This window comes from Octopus sinensis, linkage group LG3, assembly GCF_006345805.1.
Source record: "Octopus sinensis linkage group LG3, ASM634580v1, whole genome shotgun sequence".
Classification (NCBI taxonomy): Eukaryota; Metazoa; Mollusca; class Cephalopoda; order Octopoda; family Octopodidae; genus Octopus; species Octopus sinensis.
Genome location: NC_042999.1, coordinates 138593429 through 138620831, shown reverse-complemented (window position 1 = coordinate 138620831; position 27403 = coordinate 138593429). Strand labels below are relative to the sequence as shown.

The window sequence follows — 27403 nt, the reverse complement described above, 5'->3', positions numbered from 1 at the left end:
TACTAGTTTTCTCTTTCTCCTTTCCCCACTACCTCACATGCCTTCTCTCTCACATTTCTACCATTCCTGAATCATGACATCTGGAAGCTAAATAATCTATTGTAGTCTTATCCTTCTAGCCATTTTATTTCTTGATGTGTGGGATGTGGAAAAATATTGGTTTATCTTTTCCAGATAAATTTGCTACTTAGCTAAATATATTACAAGGTTAAAAGACTAAATATTTCTTTTCATTTAATTACATGTTCTTTTTTGTTTTTCCATTGTAGATCAAAACCCAGTATTAGAATAATAATTATTAATATTAGAAACCTTATTTCTCCTAAGGGTTATTAAGTAAAACTCAGAGCCAATAACTTGAAATATGATATTAGCTTTTCTATAAACAGTAACTTTTCTTTCTATGAACAGTAGCTTTTGTTTTTGTACTATCCACTTTGCTGTGATTAACCTCCTGATACCAGCCAGCCTCAAACAACCTCTGGTTTTATGATACAAAAAAAAAACCCCCACAATTTTAGAGTGTTCATAACCATATCAAAATTTTATGAAAGAACCATTTGCTAGAATAATTGAAATAACTATTTTATAAGTTAGTTATTTTATTAAATTCCTCCAAATGTTTGATTATTCTTAAAATTAATTAAAACACTTAAGTGGTATTTTGTTGTGTCTTGAGTCATTATGCCAATAATAGTAACACATGCACCTCTTTATTATTAGTCAATTGGTTAAGGTGGCAAGCTGGCAGAATCGTTAGTGCGCCGGGCAAAATGCTTACCAGTATTTCGTCTGCCATTACGTTCTGAGTTCAAATTCCGCTGAGGTCGACCTTGCCTTTCATCCTTTCAGGGTCGATAAATTAAGTATCAGTTACGCACTGGGGTCGATGTCATCGACTTAATCCGTTTGTCTGTCCTTTTTTGTCCCCTCTATGTTTAGCCCTTTGTGGGCAATAAAGAAATAAGAATCGTTAACAAACCAGACAAAATGCTTAGCGGTATTTTGTCTGCCACTACATTCTGAGTTCAAATTCTGCCAAGGTCGACTTTGCCTTTCATCCTTTCAGGGTTTATAAATTAAGTACCAGTCAAGTACTGGGGTCGAAGTAATCGACTGGTCCCTTCTCCCTAAACCCCCTGCCTTGTGCCTATAGTAGAAAGGCTTATTAGTCAGTTGGTTAAATATGTAACCAACTAAGTAATCAGTCATTTGTTTAATGTTCTAGTTAAACCATCAATTGGTCATTTGTTAGTCAAAGTTCTTTCATTGCCCCTTTCAGTGTGACTTAGTGACTTCCTCTCTCACTCCAAGAATTGCATATTAAACAAACAATCGATTAGTTGGTTAGATATTTAACCAATTGATTAACAGTAAAGAAATTGAATTGAACTGGTGCATGTATTATTATTATTATTGGCAGTGTGACTCTCCCAAAACAACAAAATTTGTTTCTATGCATAAATTCACAGCAAGAATCCTACATACCAAATATGAAAATTTAAATGGTATATTCCATTAAAAATATGGTCACAAAATGGTTAATAAATGAACAAATTTAATTAACCTAATTTTTTTTTCCAGATTATGACACAAGATAGTAAAAAATACCCAATTTTAACATGTAATGCATGATATTATTGCAGATAGGTTTGGTTTGGTTTGTTTATATGTGGCTAATATATAATAATGTGTGTGTGTGTAACATCTATTTTTCCATGCTAGCGTGTGTTGGACAGGAGTCTTATTTTGAGGCAGGATTTTTGCCTTTAGTTCCTTTCTTGCCAAGGACATTATAACCACTGTTACTGGGGCCATGATAAAATGAACCCAATACATTCTGTATTGTGTTTATTGATAGGAAGCAGAAACTTATAAGCAAAACACAGTCCTCTGACTCCTCTGTAAGACTTGCAGCTCCCAGTAAAAAAAAAAAAAAAAAAACTAATCCTGATCTAACCCATGCCAATGTGAAAAGTGGAAGTAAAAAGATGATGGTGATAATGATATATATTTCGTTTTTTTCTCTTTTTGTTTTACTTTAATTTTTCCATCTAATATAGATTACATAAATATATTATTGAGGCATTATTTCACAGCCAGATACCCTTCATGTTTACACACACACACACACACACACATGTTAAATTAGTTGACAGAGACACTTACCCAAGTTACAATGCAAGGGGATCAAAGAGACATTAAATGATAACGGCAGTATACTAGCAGAAATATTTATCAACTAGGTTGAAAAAAACTACCATAATTGTACTATGAATATTGAAAGTTATTCACTTAGATTGTATTGAACATGAGGACCACAATGAGTAACAGAGGCTGCAGGACAGGGCCCTGTGGAATACCACTCATTATTTGTGTTTTCTTGGAGGTGGCCCCATTGGCCACCGCTACCTGACTTCTATCTTTTAGAAAGTCATGTCGCCATTCTCCAAATTTTCCAGATATGCCAAGATTTTGGAGCTTGTGACAAATCATACCATGGTTGACTTTGTCAAAGGCTTTTGCAAAGTCGAAGTATATCACAACCACATTTGAGTTGTTGAGCAACTGCATTAGCACTCAGTTGTAATGCTGCAAGAGCTGTGCCAGGCATTTGTACCTGGTCAAAAACTATGCTTAGTGTCAGTCAGTTAGTCATTCTCCTCAAGGAATGCAATTAATTTCCTTCAGACTATTCATTTTATGACTTTGCTGATGTGTAAGGTCAGAGAGATAGGCCTATAGTTTTTTGCATCTGCTTCCTCCTTTATGGATAGGGCCTATTATTCCCTCCTTTGTTTTCCAGAAGCTTACCGTTCGTGAGGAAGCTCTCAAAAAGTAGCTGCAATGGTTTTGCAAGGACTCGTTTACTTAAGGAGGATTGTTGAGAATCCATCAGGGCCAGCAGCTGAGTTTGCGTTTATATCATCTATTGCTAGCATTACATCTTTTTCTTCGATGTTGATGTAATCAATTCTTATTGCCTCCTCTTCAGCTTCTGTAGTAAAGAATTCTACAGGTTTGTGCATATAAACTTCTGACCTATGATCTCTAGTATTTCAGTTTGTAAATGAAGCAAACATTGCACAGACTTTGGCTTATGTCTAGTACAAGATAACTAAATATAAGTCCATGGAAAAGTAAAAATATATGTACTATAATTTATTGAACTTAAGTACTACAACAAACAAAAATACAAATAGTTTTTCTTAGATGAATATGATGAGTGTGACATTGAGAATATCAATTCAAAGTTATTATTCATTCACATATATATACATGTGTGTGTGTGTATGTATAAATATTAACATACATACACTCACACCCACACATTGTTTCCATTTATTTTATAGTACAAAAACAATTGATCAATGCACTTTGTAGTGTTACAAGTGTGTCAAGTCTGAAATGTTTGTCATTTACTAAACAGAATGTACTCATCAGTATATTTGTATATATTCTACTCAATTGTGTGAATTTTCATGGTGAGATTTATTTATTCAAAGGGTGATTAGGTCTAACTTTAGTGAGTGTGAAATAATAATAATAATAATGAAAGCTACATTCAGTTTTGGTTTCAGTAATTAAATTTGGGTTATAGATTTGGTTCACTAGGAGACTTGCAGTTGACCACCTCTGCTTCAGAGTAATTCTGATCAATATATTGAACATAGACTTACTTAATAAGTGTCTCTGAGACCAAAACTAATAACACTATCTAACACCTTAAAAATGTTCAAAATTTATGACCTGGGATATTTTCTTTTATTTTCTTCTGGAAGAATGGTTCTGAAAAATATATTAAATAACTCAAGAGGTGGATGAGTGTACAATTTGCAAGAAAGTATTGCTATATAACATTCATGTTTGTTTTGATGCAGATATTTTAGTTATTTTCCCCGCATGCTCTTTGGAACAATTTGGGAATGATTCCACATAACTGCTCATCTCTTTGTACCACAAATGTATTTTCTGCATTACTGTATGCATGTTCATGTGTATAATGTGTTTGTATGTGTGCGTTTACATTGGATATATTTATAAATATGTGTATGAGTCTATATGTGTCAGCATGTGTGTTAGTATGTTTGTCTGAGAAAGGTGGGCAGATGTGTAGAATGTTTGTTTCTTAAATACTTTGTGGAAAAAGAGTACATATTGATCATAATGCCAGAGCCTCACTTTTAGCTCAAACAATTGAATGGTTGAATGAAGTTGGATTTGACTTATATGGAGTTTGATGAAAACATTTTATGTGATACATGGATTGTTGCTGTATCTATAGCTGAATCTCTGGACAGCCACCACTCTCAGATGTTCTGAATGACTTGCAAAGTTGGTTGACCACGCAGACAGCTAGAAGACAACTGTACTGTTTATAATGCCTAGAGTTGCTTGTTAGCTAAATCTTCACCTAAAGGTTGAATCAAGGGCATCTGCCAAAACCATGGTTAAAACACTGAAGAGAACCATGGAACAATAACTGTTGATAAATTTTGGACACTGATGATGGAAGAAGATATGTGATACATCCATTTTCAACATCTCATGTATAGTTCAAGTTGATGATGATAGTGATAGAGAAATAAAGTTTGATGTAAGCGGGAAGCTGGGAAGAAATTTCAAAAGAAAGAGTTTTGGAAGGAGTATATATAATGTCTGGTATGTGTTAGTTCTGGTGAAAGGAATGTCGTACAGGTTGTTATTTTAGCTTCTGGTCAGTTTTGATTAAGCAGACCTATAATTATAGGCATTTGAGAAATCAACATATTTTTTAAAACTACATTATCGTGGATGCACATCTTCTCCTTTAAAATGATTGGGCATGGCTTCTTGGAGATTTAACTGCTATTCCTGCAGCTCATCTGATGAGGTAGCAATATCTTTTTTGTCTTGATGCAGGTTTTCTCAAATGGTGAATCAGATGTGAATGATATTGTTGTATATGACTGATAATTGCTATTTAAGTAGACTCATGGAGGCAAAAATCAATAGATTCAGTTTTTTTATATAGTTGGTAAGATACATTTTAATATTGGCCAATTAAATTAATAAATTTTCTGACCATGTTTACTCCATAACTACATTTTATATATATATGTGTGTGTGTGTATGACGTCAGTGTGCACACATAGCAGAGTGTAAGTGCCCTGAGAGAAACGTTGAACATAAGAAGCATTGTATCTGGCATGCAAGAGAGACGTTTGCACTGGTATGGTCATGTACTACGGATGGATGAGGAGAGCTGTGTGAAGAAGTGCCACTCCCAAACAGTTGAAGGAATCCAGGGTGGAGGTAGACCCAGGAAGACATGGGATGAGGGTGGTGAAGCATGACCTTTGATTGTTAGGCCTCACAGAGGCAATGATGAAAGACTGAGACTTCTGGAGATATGTTGTGACTGTGAAGACCTAGCAAATAAAGTGAGTTCACGGCTGTATCTTACACCAGTTTTGCATAACCAGCCCCGGCCCATTCAAAAGTACCTTGGATCATAGGGCGACCTGCTGTGCTTAGGAGACCTATTGAGTCAAGTACATCAACATCAAAATGAAAATCAAATGGAAATTGTAGTTGTGATACCTGTGCTGGTGGCACGTAAAAAGCACCATCGTAACATGGCTGATGTCAGCGCCGCCTTGACTGGCTTCTATGCCGGTGGCACGTAAAAAGCATCAACTGATCATGGTCGATGCCAGCCTACTCTGGCCCCTGTGGTGGTGGCACGTAAAAAGCACCCATATATATATATATATATATATGGAAGAGGTAAACCCAGGAAGACCTGGGATGAGGTGGTGAAGCATGACCTTCGAACATTAGGTCTCACTGAGGCAATGACTAGTGATCGAGACCTTTGGAGAAGACCCAGCAAGTCATGTGTGACCATAACCTGTGGCCTATGACAGGGGTGTAACCAGCCCACTTATGCATATCTTTCCTTCATTGGACACTAAAGTCTGCTTGCAAAAACCTGTTAAGGCAAGTGAAATCAAAATCAAATCAAATTTGCAAATTCGATGACTGGTACCCGTGCCAGTGGAGTGCTAAGAGCACCATCCAAGCATGATCGCTGCCAGAGTAGCTAACTGGCTTCCGTGCAGGAGGCACGTAAAGAGCACCATTCAAACATGATCGATACCAGATTTGCCTTACTGGCACTTGTGCCAGTGACACGTGAAAACATTCGAGTGAGGTCGTTGTCAGTGCCGCTGGACTGGCTCCTGTGCACGTGGTATGTAAAAAAACAGCACTTGAGCATGGCTGTTGCCAGTATCACCTGACTGGCACTCATGCCGGTGGCATGTAATAGCACCCAATACACTCTCGGAGTGGTTGGCGTTAGGAAGGGCATCCAGCTGTAGAAACTCTGCCAGATCAGATTGGAGCCTGGTGCAGCCATCTGGCTCGCCAGTCCTCAGTTCAACTCGTGCTAGCATGGAAAGCGGACGTTAAATGATGATATATATATATATATATGCACATACATATATTTATATATATATATATATATATATGTACACATAAGTTACAGACACGTGCTTACATACATACATGCAAACACCTTAGATACCTACACAAATAAAAATGTATATAACACACATCTCAGATTTATTACAAATATTATAGTGAACTACTTTTTAACCCTCCTCTTAGCTTCCTAAAACTCACCAAAAACTCTCAAATTTATTCCTATTGTTTGCAATCCAGCCACCCCTACTGTTTCCTGAACTTCTCGCCCTCCTCGAACAACACTTATCAAAATTCCACTACTTTGAAAAATACCAACCCAATTTCTCCTTCCATGAACAATATTAACCACCCTTCACAACCCTTTTCTGCCATCAAACAATTTAATTCAGTAATAACCATCGTTTTTTTTTCACTAATTTAAATTTTAACTACTTATATATTACCTAAACCACTTTACTCCTATCAATAGCCTCATTATGATCTTGAAATATATTTCCTCCGTCCTTCTGCTACTCTCTATCTAAACACCTCCAACTACCTAATAGATGTAGCTCTCTATAAAATCATTCAATCTTTAACCTCCATCATGCCATCACTGCAAATTAAAAATTTTTAATACAAAATTTTTACCCTGAAGAAAGAAGGATGTCATCCAGTAAGGGACCCTAATATCATATATCAGGACCGTCAAGCTCCCTGAAACAGCTGTAGGACTTCTGAAAACTTTACCTATTTTATTTGGAGTATCATTTTTTTTGTAAGTTGGACTATGTATTCTTAATATCCACACTCCTTTACAGTTTTCTCTTCGATTAAATGTAACTTTGTGTAAATAGACGTACGTAGCTTGCTTGTCATTGCTTCTCTTATATATATATATATATATATATATATATATATATATATATATATATATATATCCATGTGTGTGTTTTTGTATCTGTGTTTGTCTCCCCACCATAGCTTGATAACCGATGCTAGTGTGTTTACGTCCCCGTAATTTAGCAGTTTGGTAGAAGAGACTGATAGAATAAGTACTAGGTTTACAAAGAATAAGTCCTGGAGTCAATTTCTTCAACTAAAAGGTGATGCTCCAGCATGGCCACAGTCAAACGACTGAAACAAATAAAAGAGTATATATATATACATATACATGAGTTAAACGCCCCCTCCCCCACCCGTCCAATGGATGGTGCTGAATTATCAAACATTTAAACCAAATTTTCTCAAAACAACTTGTCTGACCATCTCATAGGCCTCCCCTTTGAGAAACACTGATTTCACCTTAATTTGAGACACCAGCAAAAGACGGATTTCGACTAATGTACTTGCGCGTAGAAATGCACGTTCCCACAGCTTTATCGATCGCATTCTCACCTGGAATTGATTTTTGTAATTTTTTCAAGACTTATACACGCCCTGATACCGTTGGTATCTACATATCAAATTTGAGTGCAATCGGATGGAGGATGCCCGAGATCCTAGAAGACACACACACAGACAGACAGAACGGATTTTATTTAATAGATAAGCTCTGGAAGAAGGGTCTGTACCCATGGCTTTCACAGGTTCTTTTAGACTGGTGAAATTGATGCTCCCTTGAACAGTTGTAAACTAACTACAAGGAAACATGCAGAGGTTAACAGGTTAACATTTCTGGGAAGGAAGGGCTGAGAAATATGATTGTTGTGGTGCCTAGAAAAGAGGCTGCAGTATAAATGATAAAAGATAAGAGGAGTGTTGATAAATAAGTTGGGAATGTCTAAATGTATATGGCATGAAAACAGCTAGCTTCAAGGATAGAAAAGGCACAGGAGCAGCATAACTGTGAATTAGAGACGGGAATGTGTTGGTGAGTGATTTCATGCTAATCAGTCAAGTGACCTTTCTTTGCATGCAGTGTGTGAGGTGTGGGGCAACCATCTCAGATATAGGTGCAGTACTCCATTTGCGAATCTCATGAGAACTTTGCTAGAGGCTAAAATATTTTCAGGCTCTCAAGTAGAAGGCTAGTCTTTGTGATTTACTCTTTGTTATGTTGAGGATGTGTGTTTGCGTATAAAGAGACCGTAATTGTGGTTGTATTTGTAGTGACATTAAAGTTTCTAGTTACCAATAAGGACTTGGACTGTGTCAGTCCGTTCAGCCCACGATAGTACAGTAAGTCAGTTAAATGAGGATGGTAATGATTATTATATATGTGTGTGTGTACACGCACACACACCACCTTTCCATGCTCACATGAACCAGATGGAATTTTGTTGAATCTTCTATGACTAGATGTCCTTCCTGTCACCAATCCTCACCTGTTTCCAAATGAGGTAATATTTCCCCATGAGCAGACATGTTTCCATGGAAGATTGGAAATAAAGGGCACTGCTTGCATGACATATATAAAGACAATGCAAATTGAGTTACTAAAATGTGCTTTATAAACAATTCATAAGATCTGATTATAAGTAATGCATGCCCATTCTTTCTGAAATATAAATAACCAAAGAGCTAACACGCCACACATACATGCATTTAATGAGCTTCTTTCAGTTTCCATATACCAAAGCCATTTGGTTGGAAAGTGAACTTCTTAATCATATACCTATGCCTGCGCTTACACACGATGACATTTATGAACACCAATCTAGGAGTGAAAAAGATGAAAGTTTGTCCCATGACTTTGACACCTCATTTCTAATGCATTTCAAGCAACAGTTTCTGATTATACCAAAGAAACCCTGCCAAATTAGGCTTTACAGTAATCCCTTGCCATATTGCGGTTCACTTATTGCAGCTTATTATTTAAGCTTACATCGATTCCTCTGTGGTGGTGTCTTGCATTTATAATAAAATAAATATATACAAATTATAAAAATAATTTTTAAAAAATATACAGTACAGTACTGCTTCTACTTTACAGATTTTCACCTGTAGCAGGGGTTTTTGAAACATAACACCTGCGATAGTCGAGGGATCACTGTACAATCATTATATAGCCAGCTTAATGGCAAAAGATGATGGTAGGACTTCTCTGGTGTAATAAGTAACATACATGGTCATTTACAGCACATCATCATCATCATCATTTAACGTCCGCTTTCCATGCTAGCATGGGTTGGACGGTTCAACTGGGGTCTGGGGAGCCCGAAGGCTGCACCAGGCCAGTCAGATCATAAATAAATAAATAAATACGATGTTTGAGTCCTAGGAATGAGCCAATTCTCTTACTATCCTAGATTAATACTTGTAAATGTTTTTATATAAATTGTGCAGGTTCGCATATGTATGGTATTTAAAGTTTTAACTTTTAACATATAACCTGTAATTATATATATATATCAGATGAGAGAGTGAGAAAATATAGTAAGACCTTGAGAAGCACTAATCCTCCGAGGATGATAATAATAAAAGTAAAGTTTTTTTAATTAATCAGTGAATTATGGGTGTCTTGTTAGAAATTTGTCTGTCTTTGTACTCTATGCACCAACACCACCACTGTATGTGATCATTAAAAATAATGGGAGTTAATTATATCTTTAGCTAGTGTAAAAGAGAGTTGTCAAGAGAATTAAGTGCTATTGGCAGGGTTGCTATTAAAAATACTTGGCACATGTATTGTTATTCTTAAAATACATATGCATACACACACAAACTCACACAAATCTGTTTGACTGTCTCACTGAATGATTAAATACCAATCTGTGAAGGAAAAGTTAATCTGAGACAGATCAGTGTCCTATCCACTAGGAATTTTTGTCTCATTTACTTGAGCTTGTAAAAAATTACTGAAATACTTGGAAAAAAATTATTGAAACTCTTCTTATGTAATATTGAGCTTTTTTTTTTCAAATTTATTTTAATGAGAGGGGACCATGAAAAATATCCATAATGGGTTTGTTATTGTTCCTCTTTCAAAAAAGGATAAGACACAATTTATGATGATTTTAAAATGTAACATTTGAATCTCTTCTGTGAAAACTGTTGAAATACCAGGGTAACACCTTATAAGGAATAGTTATGCTTTATGTTTGTGTGTGGTGAGCTCTTTCATCTTAGTTAATAATCACCCATTGGTGGTAGTAAACCTTACACTATACATGTGATGCAGTTGATATGTACTTGTATCAGTTATTTTTGAAAAGATAAGATTTCATAACTAACTACACAAAAGGTTCAAATAGCTCAGGGAAAAAATTGCAGGATTGTGAGGTATGGGGAGAAAGCAGATCATGAAATGAATGCATAAGGAATAAGTAGTAGATTCTTTGAGAATTCTAAATGCACAAGCACATCCTCTCCAGCAGTAACAGATAAATTTCTCTTATCACTCATTCATTTGCAAACAAGTGCTAAGTGCTGGTCTTTAAGAACACTCTAAGACTGCAAGAGACATTCACAATTTTCTTTTGCTTAAATCATTGCTTATGACATGACACTATTTTGTATTAACTGCACTCAAGTACGTATGTTATACTATTGCTATGGTTGGTTTCTATTTAGTTCATTGGCTGTTACATTGAAATATGTATTTTCATTCAGTTGGATAAAACGCTGAGCATACTTATTCTTGATGTAGTGTTCTGTATTGTCCTTGTTACTATCTCTAATTATGATCTCTATGAAAAACAAGCATGTGTGGGTGAGGTTGAGTGGGGCAGGAGCAAAAGCATTGATAAGTGAGTATATAGGCATGAACATACTGGTGTGTATGTATTGAAAATGTGTGTACAAATGGGAGAAAGAGTACTTAACCATAACAAGAAAACTTTTGCAGACATAATGTATTTAATGTATAAAGAAATCAGCCTTAGTTTCATAAAGTTTTAAAGATTAAGTGAAATTTAAACTATATCTCAGCTGTGTTATTGAAAATTTTGTGTTTGAAATAAATGTTATTTCTATTTAACCACAAGTCAAACTTTATTGATCAATCTATGATTAAAGGCATTTCAATCATGACCACCCCATTCTTTTTCTAGACATTGTCTATCTAGGACTACATTCATCAAATGTGTTCTTTGTTTTTCTTTTTATGATGGAAGGGGTGATTTGATTTGAGAGAGAATTGGATGCTATTTCTAGTAGATTGAGCTATCTCATATAGAGGTTTTCTCACTGCCTTGTGCTATCATTTTAATTTCTACTACTTTTGATGGTGTTGCTTGAGATTAAACCTGTTTGGTATTTAGGCAGTAAAACGACAGAATCATTAGTGATAGAAAAAATGCTTTGCTGAATTTGTTCAGGCTCTGTACATTCTCAATTCAAATCTTCCTGAAGCAAACTTTGCCTTTCATCTTTTCAGTGTTGATAAAAAAGAGTATCAGTCAAGAACTGGTGTTGAGGACATTGATTCATCTCCTCTTCTGGGAGCTTTGTGCATAAATTAGAAATCATCAGCCAACTTTGGCATGGGAAGAATATTCTTGAGTGGTTTACTGTTAGCTACTCCAGGTTTATGGAAAGACTTGAACACAGCACTTTAAGCTAATGAAATTGTTAGTGAACTGTCACTATTTATCCATCAATTACAACTATATGGTTTGAATCTCTGAGAATTATGTCATCATGAACTCAATGTTGACAAATGATTTACAAATCATTGACTCATGAGGTCAATGACTTGTTTCAGGAGTTCAATTCCTGCCAAGGTTGACTTCACCTTTCATCCTTTAATGTTGATAAAATAAGTAGCCATAGAGTATAACAGAGGTCTGTGTAATCAGACTGATGTATATCACCTGCACATAATGAACTGGCAAGGTGGCCAGTTACCAAACAACATACATCTATGAAGACCTATATTTGAAAGGATGTGCAACATAAATGCCTGTAGGTATCATCATCATCGTCATCATTTAGCGTCCGTTATTCATGCTGGCATGGGTTGAATGGTTTGACTGGGCTGGCATGCTGGAAGGCTGCACCAGCATCCAGTCTGATTTGGCATGGTTTTCTATGGTTGGATGTCCTTCCTAATGCCAACCACTCTGAGTGTAATGGGTGCTTTTGCGTGACACTGGTATCTGTCACAACTGCAATTTTGCTCAGCTTGATGGGTCTTCTTTTCAAGCCTGACATAATGCCAAAGGTCTTGGTCATTGCCTCCTTGAGGCCCAACACTCAAAAGGAGCTCAGCAGTAATGCTTTTCCTTACAAAATTTGTATCTTAGAATTTATTATATCCTCATTTTTAAAGATAGTAGCAAGTAGTATGGTGATGGATATTTTACTGATGAAGCAACTGACTGCATGCAACTTTAGTTATTTCTGTTTCAAAAGATTTATAGAATGAGAGAGAGAGAGAGAGAGAGAGAGAGAGAGAGAGAGAGAGAGAGAGAAGATTTATCAAGGAGTTATTCAGTATTTTCTACTTGAGGGCCAACCTGTCTTAATTGTGTGGCATGCTCTCAACTTAGCTGTAGCATTTAAAATGTCATCCCCATATTAAGGATGGTAGAGATCTTGTTTCAGATGCGCAAGTACTCATCTGTTTGCATCTCTCAGTGCACAACTGATTGACACTGTGTGAGTGTGCAAAGCATTAGGAACATTTTCTCTACCATCCTTATTATGAAGTTATTTTTATTGTTTTTCTGCACCCCTTGGTGTTACATGCGTGCAGTCTCTCTCTCTCTCTCTCTCATACGTATGTGTGCACAAACATACAAACATAATCTTACAAAAACATCTGTTCCTACATGCTGTGCTTTTTGAAGAAGTTTACCTCTTCATTTCTTTTTGAAGCTATTGAAAACTGATATTCCAGAAAAAAAAAAAAAAAAATTTAGAACTTAAATTACATACCCCATGATATTTGCCACTATCAAATTTTAAAAGTCTTTCTTTTTCTAATTAGTTTCTTTTTTTCATTTTGTTTGTATTTTTTCTTCTTCCTCTCCAAGATTTACATCAATAGTTGAACAATACATGTATCACATAAACTTATTCGATTATCAGAACCATCTAAAGTGCTTAATTTGGATGTTTTGCAGCAGTATCTCCCTCCCTATCAGCCCCTTTTTTTATACACACAAATTCGCACAAATCCCACATAAAATATACGCACATATATATTTGTACATGTTTTCATATTAATTTCGTTCTTTAACTTGTACCCACTTCACCCTCCCCTCCTGCACTACCTGTCATCAATAACCCTGTATCACTGTCACATTCTTATTTCTTTCCTCACGTATATCCTGTGACTTTGTCATCCCTTTGTGTCCTGAGTACCATAAACTTTTTGCCACACTTCCCTATCCTGTCATTCTAGTCTTATCGCTTATCTTGAATGCTGAATATTCCTATCACTAATTCCACTCATACATCCTTCTCATTATTGTTATCCATGCTATACTGTGAAGAGGTGGACGAGTGAACAGAGACATGAGATATAAAGTCCCATTAATTACAATGAAGACGTGGTCACATGTCTAGCGCTGATATCATGAAAAAAAAAATACCCCCAGTACACTCTTTAAAACGGTTGATGTTAAGAAGAACCCAAACCAAACTGAAGCACTAGCAAGTTGATTGAGGACCCGTCAAGGTGAGCTGACCCGTTCAATTCATGCCAACATGCAGTGGACATACAGACTCATACATTCATAACGAAGAAAATCTACTGATAGTAACAAATGTACTCTGTACACGACGTATGCAGAATAGAATTTTTTATTATTTTTGATAAAATACTCTGGATGAGTATGGTGCGCCTCTATTAATAATAGAAAGTGAATGGCAAAACTAGTTCAAAAATCGTCTTCCTCAACCCTCAAACGACTATGCACGAGTTACATTGGTTTAATTTTTTGACAAATTGTATACATATGCTAGCAGTATCGCCCGGCGTTGCTCGGGTTTGTAAGGGAAATAACTATATAAGCATTTTTAGAGAGTTATAGCAAAAAAATGATGGTAATTTTTTTTTAAAATCGTTGACTCATCGTAGACATTTTTAGAGAGTTACTTCCCTTATATAATAGCGAAAAAATGCATTTAAATGGAAAAAAAAGATGGTAATTTTTTTTTTAAATCGTAGACGCGCGCTAATACCCAGAAGGGCTCGATATGAATCACGACTATAAGATACCCGGTTTTGGTTAAACTGCACCGCAAAATGTGGGAGTAGTTAGGAATCTAGGCGAAACTATGCCTACTACAACCGAAACTATGCCGGAATCTAAATCGTAGGAGACAGACAGCACACACCCTTACTTTTATATATAAAGATATTTACATAACGATGTGTGTATGTTTGTATGTGTGTACACACATACACGAGAGGATGCTGAAAAGTTTCTGGCTTTGGGGGAAAAAAAAAGTACAGGAGGATCAGGTAATTATGATTATATTCAACATATTACCCTCTCCGATTCACACACTTATTGCAGCGATCCTTCGGCTTTTCTGAGCCTTGTAAAAGAACTCTGGCGGTTGAACCTCCAACTAGGCCTTTCGCGATACCCTAAACGCCAGGAATCTTTCACCCCACCTCCATTGTGTGCATGCATATCATTATTCAGTTTTATTTCAAGATTTGCCAATAGAGAAAGAGCCGGATTCTAACCTAGATCCAAAGCTCCTCTATTGGAATTTCAGCATCAACAACAGGGTATTTTTTTTGTTTGTTTGTTTGTACGTATGTATGTATACGTGCAGATTTGTATGTTTTGTTTTATAAAGGAACTTCTATAGATACTAGTTGTTAAAGGTGTTGAAGTGTCTCAATGTGTTAGCTGTATGAATTATGTTGTACTAGCCCCTCGAAGCCATTAACATCTACTGTGTGCTGAACAACCTTCTATCCTCATCAGTCATTGCCTGCTTTAAAGGACAGAGATGATTCAAAGACTAACTGAAGACTACTTTGAAGAAAAGAGTACCGTCAATCCTTTTAATAAAAAGTACCAGTTAGCCGTTCATTCTAACGCTCTTACTATTAGAGTGGGGATTTAAAATATGGAAGAGAAACGCGCTCAGCATTACCAGGACAAGCGAGAGAAGAGATATACACTGAGATTAACTAGCTTTTCCAGCTTAGTATGTTTCTAGTGCACTAGGAACTGTATATCAAGTTTTCGAAGGTACTGTCATCAGATTGTCACCGAATTCGTTGTACAGCCACAATCAAGAAATACTATATATATATATATATATATATATATATATATATATATATATATATATATTATATATATATATATAGTCTGTTACAAAATTTCTCTTCGAGATAGAAGCAGTTTACGAAGCAAAAAGTATTGCTTACGGTCACTTTAATGTGGCTGTCCTCTAAGAGACGACGATACTACCATTTAACCCCAGGAAGACCTCTCCAGCTGGTTTATTCAGTGCTCACTGAATAAACCAGCTGGAGGGGATGTCTTCCTGGGATTAAATGGCATTATCGTCGTCTCTTATATATAAATGTTGGGTTCGCAATCGTTATATTATGGGTTCGATTCTCTGACCGGGCAACACGTTGTCCTTGAGCAAGGTACTTACTTTCACGGTACTTCAGTCTATTTAGCTGAAATGAGTACCAGTGAAAGGTGGGACTTACCCTACGACGAACTGGCATCCCATCTAGTGGAGGGTCTTATATTCGCTTTTGTAAGTGCGTTTAAGCTTCCTCTTGTCTAGATTTTACTTTATAGATTTAAATACAAATATCTGGTGTATTAGACTTATCTCTGCTAGCCTGACTATAACTTCCTTTAAAAATAGACACCATATTATACAAATTAATATTCTTTTCTACTCTATGCACAAGGCCTGAAATTTTGCAGAGAGGGGACCAGACGATTAGATCTATTTCAGTACACAATTGGTACTTAATTTATTGACCCTGAATCGACCTCGGCGGAATTTGAACTCAGAACGTAAAGGTAGTCGAAATACCTGTTTCTATTTCTTTACTACCCACAAGGGGCTAAACACAGAAGGGACAAACGAATTAAGTCGATTATATCGACCCAGTGCGTAACTGGTACTTATTTAATCGACCCCGAAAGGATGAAAGGCAAAGTCGACCTCGGCGGAATTTGAACTCAGAACGTAGCGACAGACGAAATACTGCTGAGCATTTCGTCTGGCGTGCTAACCTTTCTTTACACAAAATAATATTAAGTTATTTATGCAATGGTGAAATGGCTAAGGCGGTAGGGTTAAAGTAATCAAGCATACCCTTCTCTTTTAACGAGCAGCATTGTGCCTAAGTTAGATATATTGAACGTAGCATATTAAAGAAACGAAGCGGCATTATTTAATTACATCCGTTTTCATTTTGAGTTGAGATCCTATTTAGATCGATATTGAATTTCCTCTGTCATCGATTTAGTATTATGTACTGAAAGTTGATTCATAGTTAGGAATCATATTACTACATAGTTGTAGTCAAATTGTTATAGTTTCAATCTTAGGTGCAGAACCTTGGGGACAGTTTCTGTTTACGTAAGCTTGAGTAAAATTGAATTGATGGAAACTGTGTGGGAGGTGTTGGTTGGACTGAATCTGCATTCAACGAGCCGTTCCTGTTACACACTATTAAGCTGCCCCCACTGAAAGATTGCTTTATGTATGTACTCGTGGAATGCTCAACCACAGATTGTAATACAGTATGTAAATAGTTTCAATGATTTGAGCACCTGGAACGCTCCTTCATTCATCGAAACTATCGCAACGTCTATTCCTTTCAATCAGATTGTATTGGACATCTTTTGTAATTTTGTAACTTGATTTCTATTATCATTGTTCGTAAGTTTTCTTTACACATATTCCAATCCTAAATATTGGTAACTTTTATTCTTTTTACTAGTTTCAGATTACTTAACAATAATAATCTCATGAGTCTTCTCCCCTCCATAAAAAAAAAAATAATAATAATGGGAAGATAACTCTTTTGTTGCTATTCCTGAATAGAAAATTAAATCACATTCAATAAATGATTCACCTGTATACATAGTTACCAACGTTATTGTGTTTTTCTTAGACGAATAAAATGTTCCGCGTTTCACTTTTCTCTTCCTTCGAAGAGGAATCAATAAATATTAATATCGATAAAAGAAAAATAGTACCGTCTTAATGCTGTTTTCCTAATACGGTTAAAATTCCCACTTTTTGCACGTGTGCACTGTCATTGTTGCTACAACAAAACCCCTTAACTAAGATACCACTCATTTTAAATATTCTTTTATTTTATTTATTTATTATTTTTTTTTTGTATGTTACAAATTTTATTTTCTTCATTCCCGATAACTTTTCTTATCTCGTGCAGTAATGAGATACTAAAATTTAAAATGAATTCCATGCAACCTGCAGATTGTTTGTGGTAGTCATTATATTTCAGTAAAGTATAACATTGGTTTTATCTCTCTTTTAATTGTTATCATGCAAATATTCTGCCTACTATGTCTGTTATCTGGAGTCTGAGAGAAGATGAGCTAATTGCACTTGATGCGTTCATAGAAATTGATCTATTGGGTCTCTGATTAACTCGTGTTTGGCGTCTGTTTTGGTAATCTGTTTTTCACTATTGTTGTAGTCTTCGTAAGCTTCGGATTAAGCTTATACAGTAACAGCCAATCTGCACACTTCTTTAATGGCCCACAACTCTAAAACATGACGGCACAGACAATTAGAAAGGTTATGAGGTAGTCGGTGAGTATAAGTATTTAGTGTGTGTGTGTGTGAGAGGGAGGGAGAGAGAGATATCGTTATTTGTGTATATTTTTATATATTAAAAAGATATTTCATATAATAACTTTTTTTTTTTTATGAACTAAATTACTTTTGAAACTACTTCTAAATATTTCAATAAGTATTTTTCAGAAAATGTTATTTTTTATTTTTATTGTTATTTTACAGGGAAAGTAAAAATTACTGAAATTTTTGGAGGCAAAGAGGAATTCTCCCCATGGTACCCAAACTGGGAGCCATGCTTAAGATCCATGATATAATAGCCTGTTATCAAAAAAGGGTAAGATTATGCTCTCTTGTACTCTTCCCATATTTTCCTTTATCTCATTTCTTTCACCTGTTCTACAAGTAGTTTACCAAACGCATTACATTGTTGGTACCATTTGGTTTTGAGATGTAACCCCTGATGAAAACTATGTAATAGCTAATCTTACACCTTATTACTAAAAGGTGAGGTTGTAGAGTGGTGTTTGACTGCTGGATACTCATGAGAACCCCAGTTTCATAATATAAGTCTACTGTTACAATTTACATGTGATTACCATATTTATTAAGTTTTGTAATATGTTGATGATAACTTGTAAGAAGTTTACAATGGTTTATTGGTATTGGTAAGAGAACACCTTTTGGTTTGTTTAGATACCGGTGTCATGCAAATTGGCACCTGTGTCGGTGACATGTAAAAGCACCTATTACACTCTTGGAGTGGTTGGCATTAGGAAGGGCATCCAGCTGTAGAAAACCATGCCAAATCAGACTGGAGTCTGGTACAGTCTTCCAACATGCCAGCCCAGTCAAACTGTCCAACCCATGCCAGTATAGGCAACATACATTAAATGACCTACATAATAATACTCATTTTAACATTATATTTTACTTTAATCAATTTAAAGAAATTTATTTAATTAATCATAAAGAAATACTATTAACACAAATATATTACAAAATACCAATAAAGAAAAAATATTAATTCAACTTTAATCAACCATTCAACATCGAACAACCTCTCACAATCTATATATGAAGCTTATCCCCCAATATTTAAATTTTAAAAAACTACTGATGATGGTGACTTAACAATGATGATGTCTTAATATATTTTGTTGACTAGCAGAAGTGTCATTGGAGTAGGTGCCATCTATTAGCAATTAGTTGAGTTATTTGGTTGATAATCCTTCTCTTCAACAATGCTCAATGATAACTTAGCAGAAAAGACAGACTTTCACAGTGAGTTACTAGCTACAATTTATTGACTATGCCACTATGATAAACAGTTAAGTGGTTGTATGGATCATTGTTAACTGGAAACAAAATACAGGGGGTGAGAAAACATGGATTTCATCATAATGAATCAAAATCACACAGTTGGAGAAAGCTAATAAAATATGAATACACAGTCGATGATATATTGGCATACACAGTCTCAAAGACAGTAAAATGCTCAGCAAGGGCAAGGAGATAAGCAGAAAAGGGAGATGTATTAGCAGTTGTTTGTTGGATTTTCATTTTTGTGCTACCATTTCATAAAGACCAGGATTGCACAGACATAATTTCATAAATTATGAACTAGGACAAATAGGTAATAGGGATGATGAATCAATAATATTCATTGTATTGTCAGACAAAGCTATTGAAAACAAGGTGAGCAGATGGTGACTATTATGACAGGTGGGCATGAAAATCCTGCTGCTGGTTGTTTTGGTTTCTTGTTCAGATGACATAAAGCTCTCACTTCTACTAATTTCTAAACCAAAGGAATATTGTCAAGGAAAATATCACATCCAAAATTATGTCCATTATAAAAGGAGATTGGATGAAGGTCATGTGAAAATGGATGGTAAAATACTAAATAGAGATGATTTGTTGAATAAACCAGCTTTACCGGAGTGTACATGATTCTAAACCCACAAAACACAAGCAACAAAGAAAAAAAAGCTTAAAAACTGAACAAACAGTTATAAATTGCAGACGCTTGATATTTCAGTCAGCAACCAACTATTCAGTTGTTTTAGGCCAGAAGACTGGAACAAGTGGATAACCATTGGAAATTTATTAAGCCCAACAGGATAACTGAAATCACTTTCTATTGTACAGTTATGTCACAAGTGGCTGTGGATTTAGAAGTAATACTAAAGGCATTTTTAAAAATGTTGAACCAGCAAACTAATGGATGGAAGAGAAGATGAAATTCTCTATGATAAAAATGATAATAATGAAATTATTGTATATAGTGCTCAGGTGCACTACAACTTATCAAAGGTGCACATATGATAGCAATGACCCAGCAGTAACTAGCTGTATTATTGACCAGTGAGAATGATGCTATTGATTAATTGGTTAAAAGAATTATTTAAAAGACAGTAAGATAAAGTCTTCAGCTGTCTTAAGTCTCAAGAGATTTATTTCCAGTTAAAGATTAATAGTCTTAAAGTAGAAAGGTGAGATATTTTTTTATATTTTGATGATGATGTTGATAACAATTTTTCTGCATTACACACACATACACACTCTGTCTTAGAATGTAATGGTGTTGTGGGTGTAACTGATTTTCACATTATGTGGTGGCATGCAGTGCGCATGTAATGCAATAGTTGGGACTTTGCAATGTCTAGGAAACTGGTAAGTGGAATTTAAACAAGCCTTATGGATAAATCATAGCAAACATGTTAGGTAGTGATGTAATTGATTTTATTAATGCACAACTATTTTATTCTAGATTAAATAATTGTACAAAATAGTCTTTGATAATATGTGTATACATCACCAAAAAAATTTTTGTTATCAAAATATACCTTGCTATTTATTGTGATTTATGTCCAACTTTCTTATTTCTAAGGTAAGGAAATGGACAAAAAAGTAAAAAACAGAAATTTAAAAATATTCTTCAAATGTTTCTAACTGTTATGTTTACTATTTATATAAATATCAGTAAGGTAGTGGAATATATTTAATAAATTTTTCCCTTAATAAAACTATAATTGTTAATCTCGTTTTAAGAATGAAAACTGACTACTTTTCAGTTGGATTGATTTTTGATCATCATCAGAGCTGTCTCATTTTCATGGATGTGTACTTAGTACCAAACTGGATGTGAATTTGGATCCTTTCCCCTTTCTCCAAAAAATAAAAGAAATAAAAATTAGCTTTGTGGAAACCAGTTTTATTACACCACATATTTTTGATCAGCTTCTGAATTTTTATATATAGATACTTTTTATTTGTTATGGCAGATGGAAATTAGATGAATGGTCATTTAATAAAAGGTATTCATCATCGTTTAATGTCCGTTTTCCATGCTGGATTGGGCTGGACGGTTTGACTGAGGCCTGGAGGGCCAGCAGCTGCAACAGTCTCCAATCTGATCTGGCAATTTTTCTACAGCTGGATGTCCTTCCTAATGCCAACCACTCCGAGAGTGTAGTGGGTGCTTTTTATGCGCCACTGACACAGGGACCAGCAACAATGGCGTTCAGATGGTCCTTTTTATGTGCCACCGGTATGGGAGCCAGTCAGGGGGTACAGGCATCAGCCACATTCAGTCGGTGCTTTTTACGTGCCACCAGCACAGGAGCCAGTCAGGGGCACCAGCCCCAGCTACGATATTGGTTTTTACTTGACTCAGTAGATCTTCTCAAGCATATCATATCGCCTGATGCATCAGGGCTATTCTTAACAGGGCTGGACATGTGTGGCTGCAATCTCACTTTAGTGACCATATACAAATTAAATATTGTATCGGCTGACTTGGTATGAACGGTCATATTTGTAACCAATGTTCTCAAAATAATGCCATGTGTTGTGCACCTAGTTTAATCAGATTTATTAATTACTCTGGTCTTCAAATTTTTCTTCGTTACCTTCTTTAAAATTTCATATAATAAATATCCATGCATTTTCTTAAACATAATGCTGGTATGTTTTGCATATTAAAAGGTGGGTGGATAGCAGAATCAGTTGTGCTCTCAAAATGCCTTTCTATTACATCTCTGTACATTTGAGTTCAATTCCACTCCGGTTGATTTTGATTTTAATCCTTCTGGTGGGAAGGAGTTGGCAAAAAATATGCACCAATCAAGTATTGTTCCCTCTTTCAAAATTTGTCGCTTTGTGCCTGTATTAAACATTCTGATGTGTGTACTAATCTTTTCTTCATCCAGATTGGCTCCTATGATAAGCAGCTGTGGGAACAATCAGTGGAAAAAAAACTTTATAAGGTATGTATTTATCATAGTTCTTTAAACTGATCAGTCTAAAATGTTGTTATTAATGTTTGGCCTATAATAAAGCATTTGAAGCAGTAGTATACCTGACTATATGTATATATATAAACAGGAAAATAGAATTAAAAACATGAGCACATATATGTTTATTATTAATAACTAGCAGAAGTTACAGAGCAACTCAAGGGCCAAGAGTTACATGTGTTGCCAACACATTTATCTCTCACCCCTTGAGTCACTCTGTAACTTTTGTTGATTATTAAAACTAAAATGTATGTATATACACACAGCACATGCACACACACACATATACATACAAATATACATATTACTGTAACTATTTCCATACTTAAAGTGCTCTTGGTTATAATTTTGCCAGAGTTAAATTTATTTATCTTTTTGCATCAGCATAAGATTGATTCAATGGACTACTTTATCCCAGAGAAAAAAATTTCTCTGTTATCCCTCATCCAAACTTGATTCTTGTATTTGTTATTTCAGTGACAATGCAGTTGAGATGGCTTTTATTTTTAGTTATTCTTTTTTAAATATTGTTTCCATCCATTTTAATATTGGTGATGTATTTTGATATATTTGTGCATACTGTTTAAAGAATTGTTCACAGAAAACATTTTCATTTATTTATCAACCCTTGGTCTCTGCTTAGAATTCTGAAGTGCAACTAGTTGTAAAATCTAACTTTGTTTCTTTTCTCTCCTTCTAACCACACTCCAATGACTTTTGCTTTTTTTTTTTAAATCCAGCTATGTGTATACGCTTTCAACTTGGCCTACAATTTTAGTGGAATGGAGTTAGTCAGTTAGATTGACTCCAGTAAATTACTCTTAGCTGTATTCTATTTGACTGAGCAATTTCCAAGATGTTTGATTGGCTAAATGAAACTTCTTGGGAATAACTCACAAGTCTGGTACTCTGTATATGCTACCATATTTCATATGTGTGTTTCAGTCAACTTTTTTTGATTAACATTCTTATTCTACCGGCTGTTTTTTTTTTATTAGTAGGCTGTCTTAAAGTTAAAGATTTAAAATATGATGGCTCTCTACCTTAAAATCAGTGAGCAATTTTCTTTGAGGTAGAATTGGCTGCTGCTTTGTGCAGGTTGTGTTACTGTGCAGAAGCTTTCTCAGCAATCAGTTACAAGGTTTCACTATGCATGACCAGGATAACCTATAAACTATGATGGATGAAAAATCTCCAAGATTCCTGCTGTAGGAAAATTTAATAGTAAAATAGGCATCAGGTTTGCTAGCACTCACTTTATTATAAACTGAATATATTTGTTGCAAATGGAAGCTGTTTTGAAATAGTTCTTGGTGTCCCTTATATAGGGTTTAGATACTATAATGTGCCTTCAGTAATATTCTCACTCGTACAAGAAAACCAATGCATTTCCTCTGCTAGTCACATGCAGACCTGTAATTGAAGTTTCCCTCTAAGTATGCTCTTTGAATTTTGTCTTGCAACCTTGACACTGGTTTTTATCTGATTAATTACAACTACTGCAACTTGATACCAGTAATTATCTTCAGATATTTTTTATCGTTTATATCTTTATCATTCAACATCTGATCAGAAGCTATTCTCTTGCAGATGGTTTTGGAAAGAGAGAAAGAGAGCAATGTATATAGCCTGCTAATCTTAAACACAGTTGAAATGCTTTAAAGAAAAAAAAACAAGTAATTAAAACTAGACAGTTTATCAAACATTACTGCTATGATTTGGCTGGTCTATCTTAGAGGTGACATAATAAGAAGGGGGTCAAGTATAGGATGTTTGTATGCTTATGTATGTGTTTGTGTAAATTCTGATGTATACATGTATTTTATGACAGTAGATTTAACCTCAGCTGACGTCTTTTTCGCTAGATATATTTGCTATACACTCCTTGTAGTTTTGTAAATAACTCTCTCATTCCAATTTCTTAATATCACTCCCTCCCTCCCACTGTCTGTTGGCCTCTCTCTGTATATCCCACTTATTCTCTCTTCCTTCCGTTCTCATTTTACGTTATTCTCTTGACACTTGTTGAATCCTTACAGGAACTAGGAAGGCTAAATATTCAGAGCCAAATATTAGCCATGTCCTATTTACGGCCACCATTTAAATTGTTTAGTGTTTTTTTTGTTTATTAGTTAGTTAATAATACCAATTATATAAATGTAAGTTAAAAGAAATGTCTTAAATGTGAAGATGCAGGCTTTCATGGTAGGTTAGCATTTCTCGTTTTCATTTTCAGTTCAGAAAGAAACCAAATAAAAACTAAAAAGAAATAGTCATTTCTAAATTGCCTACATTATTTTATGTTTTTGTATAAGAGTGCATGCTTTTTTTTTTCTTTAACAGTTTATGCAGAATATGTTTATTTGTTTATAGTTACATGTATATATGTTTATGTACACATGTAAGTCACATTAACTATTCTTATTTTCGTAACTCTCAAAAATAAATTTTATTACATAACAAGTTTTATTTAAGCTAGATTTACTCTGTTGCTTATCTACACGAACTACGTGGTTCATTTTTTAGTTTGACAGCAAATTATGATTTCTTTAAAAATAATAATGTTTATTGATATCTAATAAAATTTATTTGTTATTAAAGAATTAGTTAGCTCTGTACAATTCTTCTTCTTCTTCTTCTTCTTATTATTATTATATTATTATTATTATTATTATTTATTATTATTATTATTATTATTATTATTATATTATTATTATTATTATTATATTATTATTATTATTATTAATAACAACAACAACAGTAATCTACAGTTAAGTTTCATCCATTACTACATAATGCTATCTATCTGTTCAACATTGTCTACCACATATAGAAACAGTTCTTCAAAAGATGGAGCTTGTTTCTGTTTAGATTTTAACATTTCTCAGCTTTATTTCATTTTTGCTGATTTCAATCTGAAATATTTCTCATTGCATTTATGAGTGTCATTACTATTTATTTTTGGTCATTGTCATATCTATGATTGGTAATACCATCAAGCATAGACACACATACATGTATACACACACACACACACACACACTTGTTTTACAGAACTTATTTCTTATATGTCTCTCCTACATCTAAAAAGTGAAATAAGATTTGAACCTGTGTCTGCATGTATATATATATATGTCATCATCATTTAACATCCATCTTCCATGCTATGTAAAGTATGTGTGTCTGTCTGTATATATATATATATACACACACACACACACACACATATATATGTGTGAGTGTGTAAAAAGGTTGAATTAGATTTGTCCTTTAATTTGGAGGTTTCCAAAAAAGATTTCTAATATTGATTCTTCATATTTTGCTGGTAGTTTACAGGCTTAAATTTCTGAATATGAAAATAATACTTGTATATGGTATGCTGGGAATTTATGGAAAGAAATCTCATAAAACTCAACAATTTTGTTAAAAATGGAGAAGAGAAAATGTTAAAATATATGAGAACTTATATATTTTAATATCTTCTCTTTTCCATTTTTAACAAAATCATTGAGTTTTATGGGAATTCTTTTCAGAAATTCACAACACATCATATACAAGTGTGTGTGTATATATATATAGGTTATGAAAGGTAATGGTGTCAGTAAGATCCAAAGGTGTCAGGTAATGCTGAGTAAGTGCTATGGATAGATCATAGTTAAGCTCCAGGTTCGGCGAGTATGCGAATAAGGAGTCCAGCATAGGTCATATATCAGCGTGTGTGTGTATATATATATATATATATATATATATATAATGTATGAGAGTGTGTGTGTGTGTGTGTAATGTAGGGTGTATATATATATTGTATGTATTATATTATATATATATAATATTATGTGTATGTGTGGGTGTGTCTGAGAAAAAGCTATTGAAAATGGCAAGACAAGGTCCTCTCTCAAGCTAATCTGCCAAGCATTTATACACTGCTGACGATTGCAGGTCAGGTGGCCAGTCTACATGTTTGAATGTATGACACATGACTACCCAAAAGACTGTTTTACAGTGAATTGGCAGGTGCACACAAGGTGGGCAAAAAAATCACTTCAAAGTTACACTAAAGCTTCACTGAAGTGCTTTCAGTTCAACCCCAGCACCTGGGAACTGCATGGCATAGCTGCACCAACAGAGGTGCCACCTCCCATGAACAGAATAGAATCACAGAAGCACAAAGAAAACGTGAGCTGCACAAGTCCAAAGCCAACTCTTTGCCTTCATTCCCAGCCGACCACTAGAGCTCAACCATCAACAAAACCTTCTGAGCACATATCGGCCTGATCAGCCACAGCCAGATGTACCGTAATTCATCTTCTCCCATATGATGTTCTTAATCATCATTGGGAACAACAAATGAACATTATTATATATGTGTGTATATATATATATATATGAATTATAAGGATTCAATAGAACCATGGCACATTAATATGTAGGATGCTTGAAATGGCTAGGTACAATAACATAAAGTTCACAGTGAGGTAAACAACAATGAAGGTTGCAAGTGTTGGTCGGATACTGTAGATATGTAAGTACCAAATCCAATTTGGTTGGTTCCAGGTGTGGAATAGGTGCAAAGAGAGAACACAAATGGTGTTTAAAATTTATGACAGTTATTTTGGTGGAATTTAATCTCCAACGATATTGGATTAATCAGGTTTGGTGTATGAGATCTTACTTGTTTAAAATTTAACCTGAAGATGGTGGATTATATGTTATGATGTAATTCATGAATACACCAATAAAATTCTACCAAAACAGCTGCCATAAATTTTAAACAACATTTGTGCTTTCTTTTCACACACATATATATATGTATGTATAGGCACAGGGATGGCTGTGTGGTTAAGAAGCTTACTTCTTAATCATGTAGTTTCAGGTTCAGTTCCAGGTATGGCACCTTAGACACAGTCTTCTACTGGAGCTCCCCTCCCCCGATCCTGAGGGGAAGGGAGCTACATCCACCAAATTCAGCTTGAATGAATTTGGTGGATGGA

The 27403-nt window shown here is 34.8% G+C and overlaps 1 protein-coding gene across 8 annotated transcripts in view; it reads left to right on the top strand.

The window, feature by feature from the left end:
• Positions 1-27403, top strand: part of LOC115209839 (putative homeodomain transcription factor 2) — an 89015-nt gene that overhangs the window by 29254 nt on the left and 32358 nt on the right. For 4 of the 8 annotated variants that reach the window (XM_029778407.2, XM_036501377.1, XM_029778404.2 and 1 more), the window contains exons 2-3: positions 18337-18448; positions 22326-22382. In XM_029778407.2, the coding sequence (XP_029634267.1) occupies positions 18386-18448; positions 22326-22382 (120 nt within the window). In that variant the 5' untranslated portion in view covers positions 18337-18385. Of the gene's footprint in view, positions 1-13876; positions 14021-17918; positions 18130-18336; positions 18449-20587; positions 20607-22325; positions 22383-24455; positions 24618-27403 lie in introns of those variants that run through there. The other 4 variants (XM_036501374.1, XM_036501376.1, XM_036501378.1 and 1 more) reach the window with 4 other exon arrangements.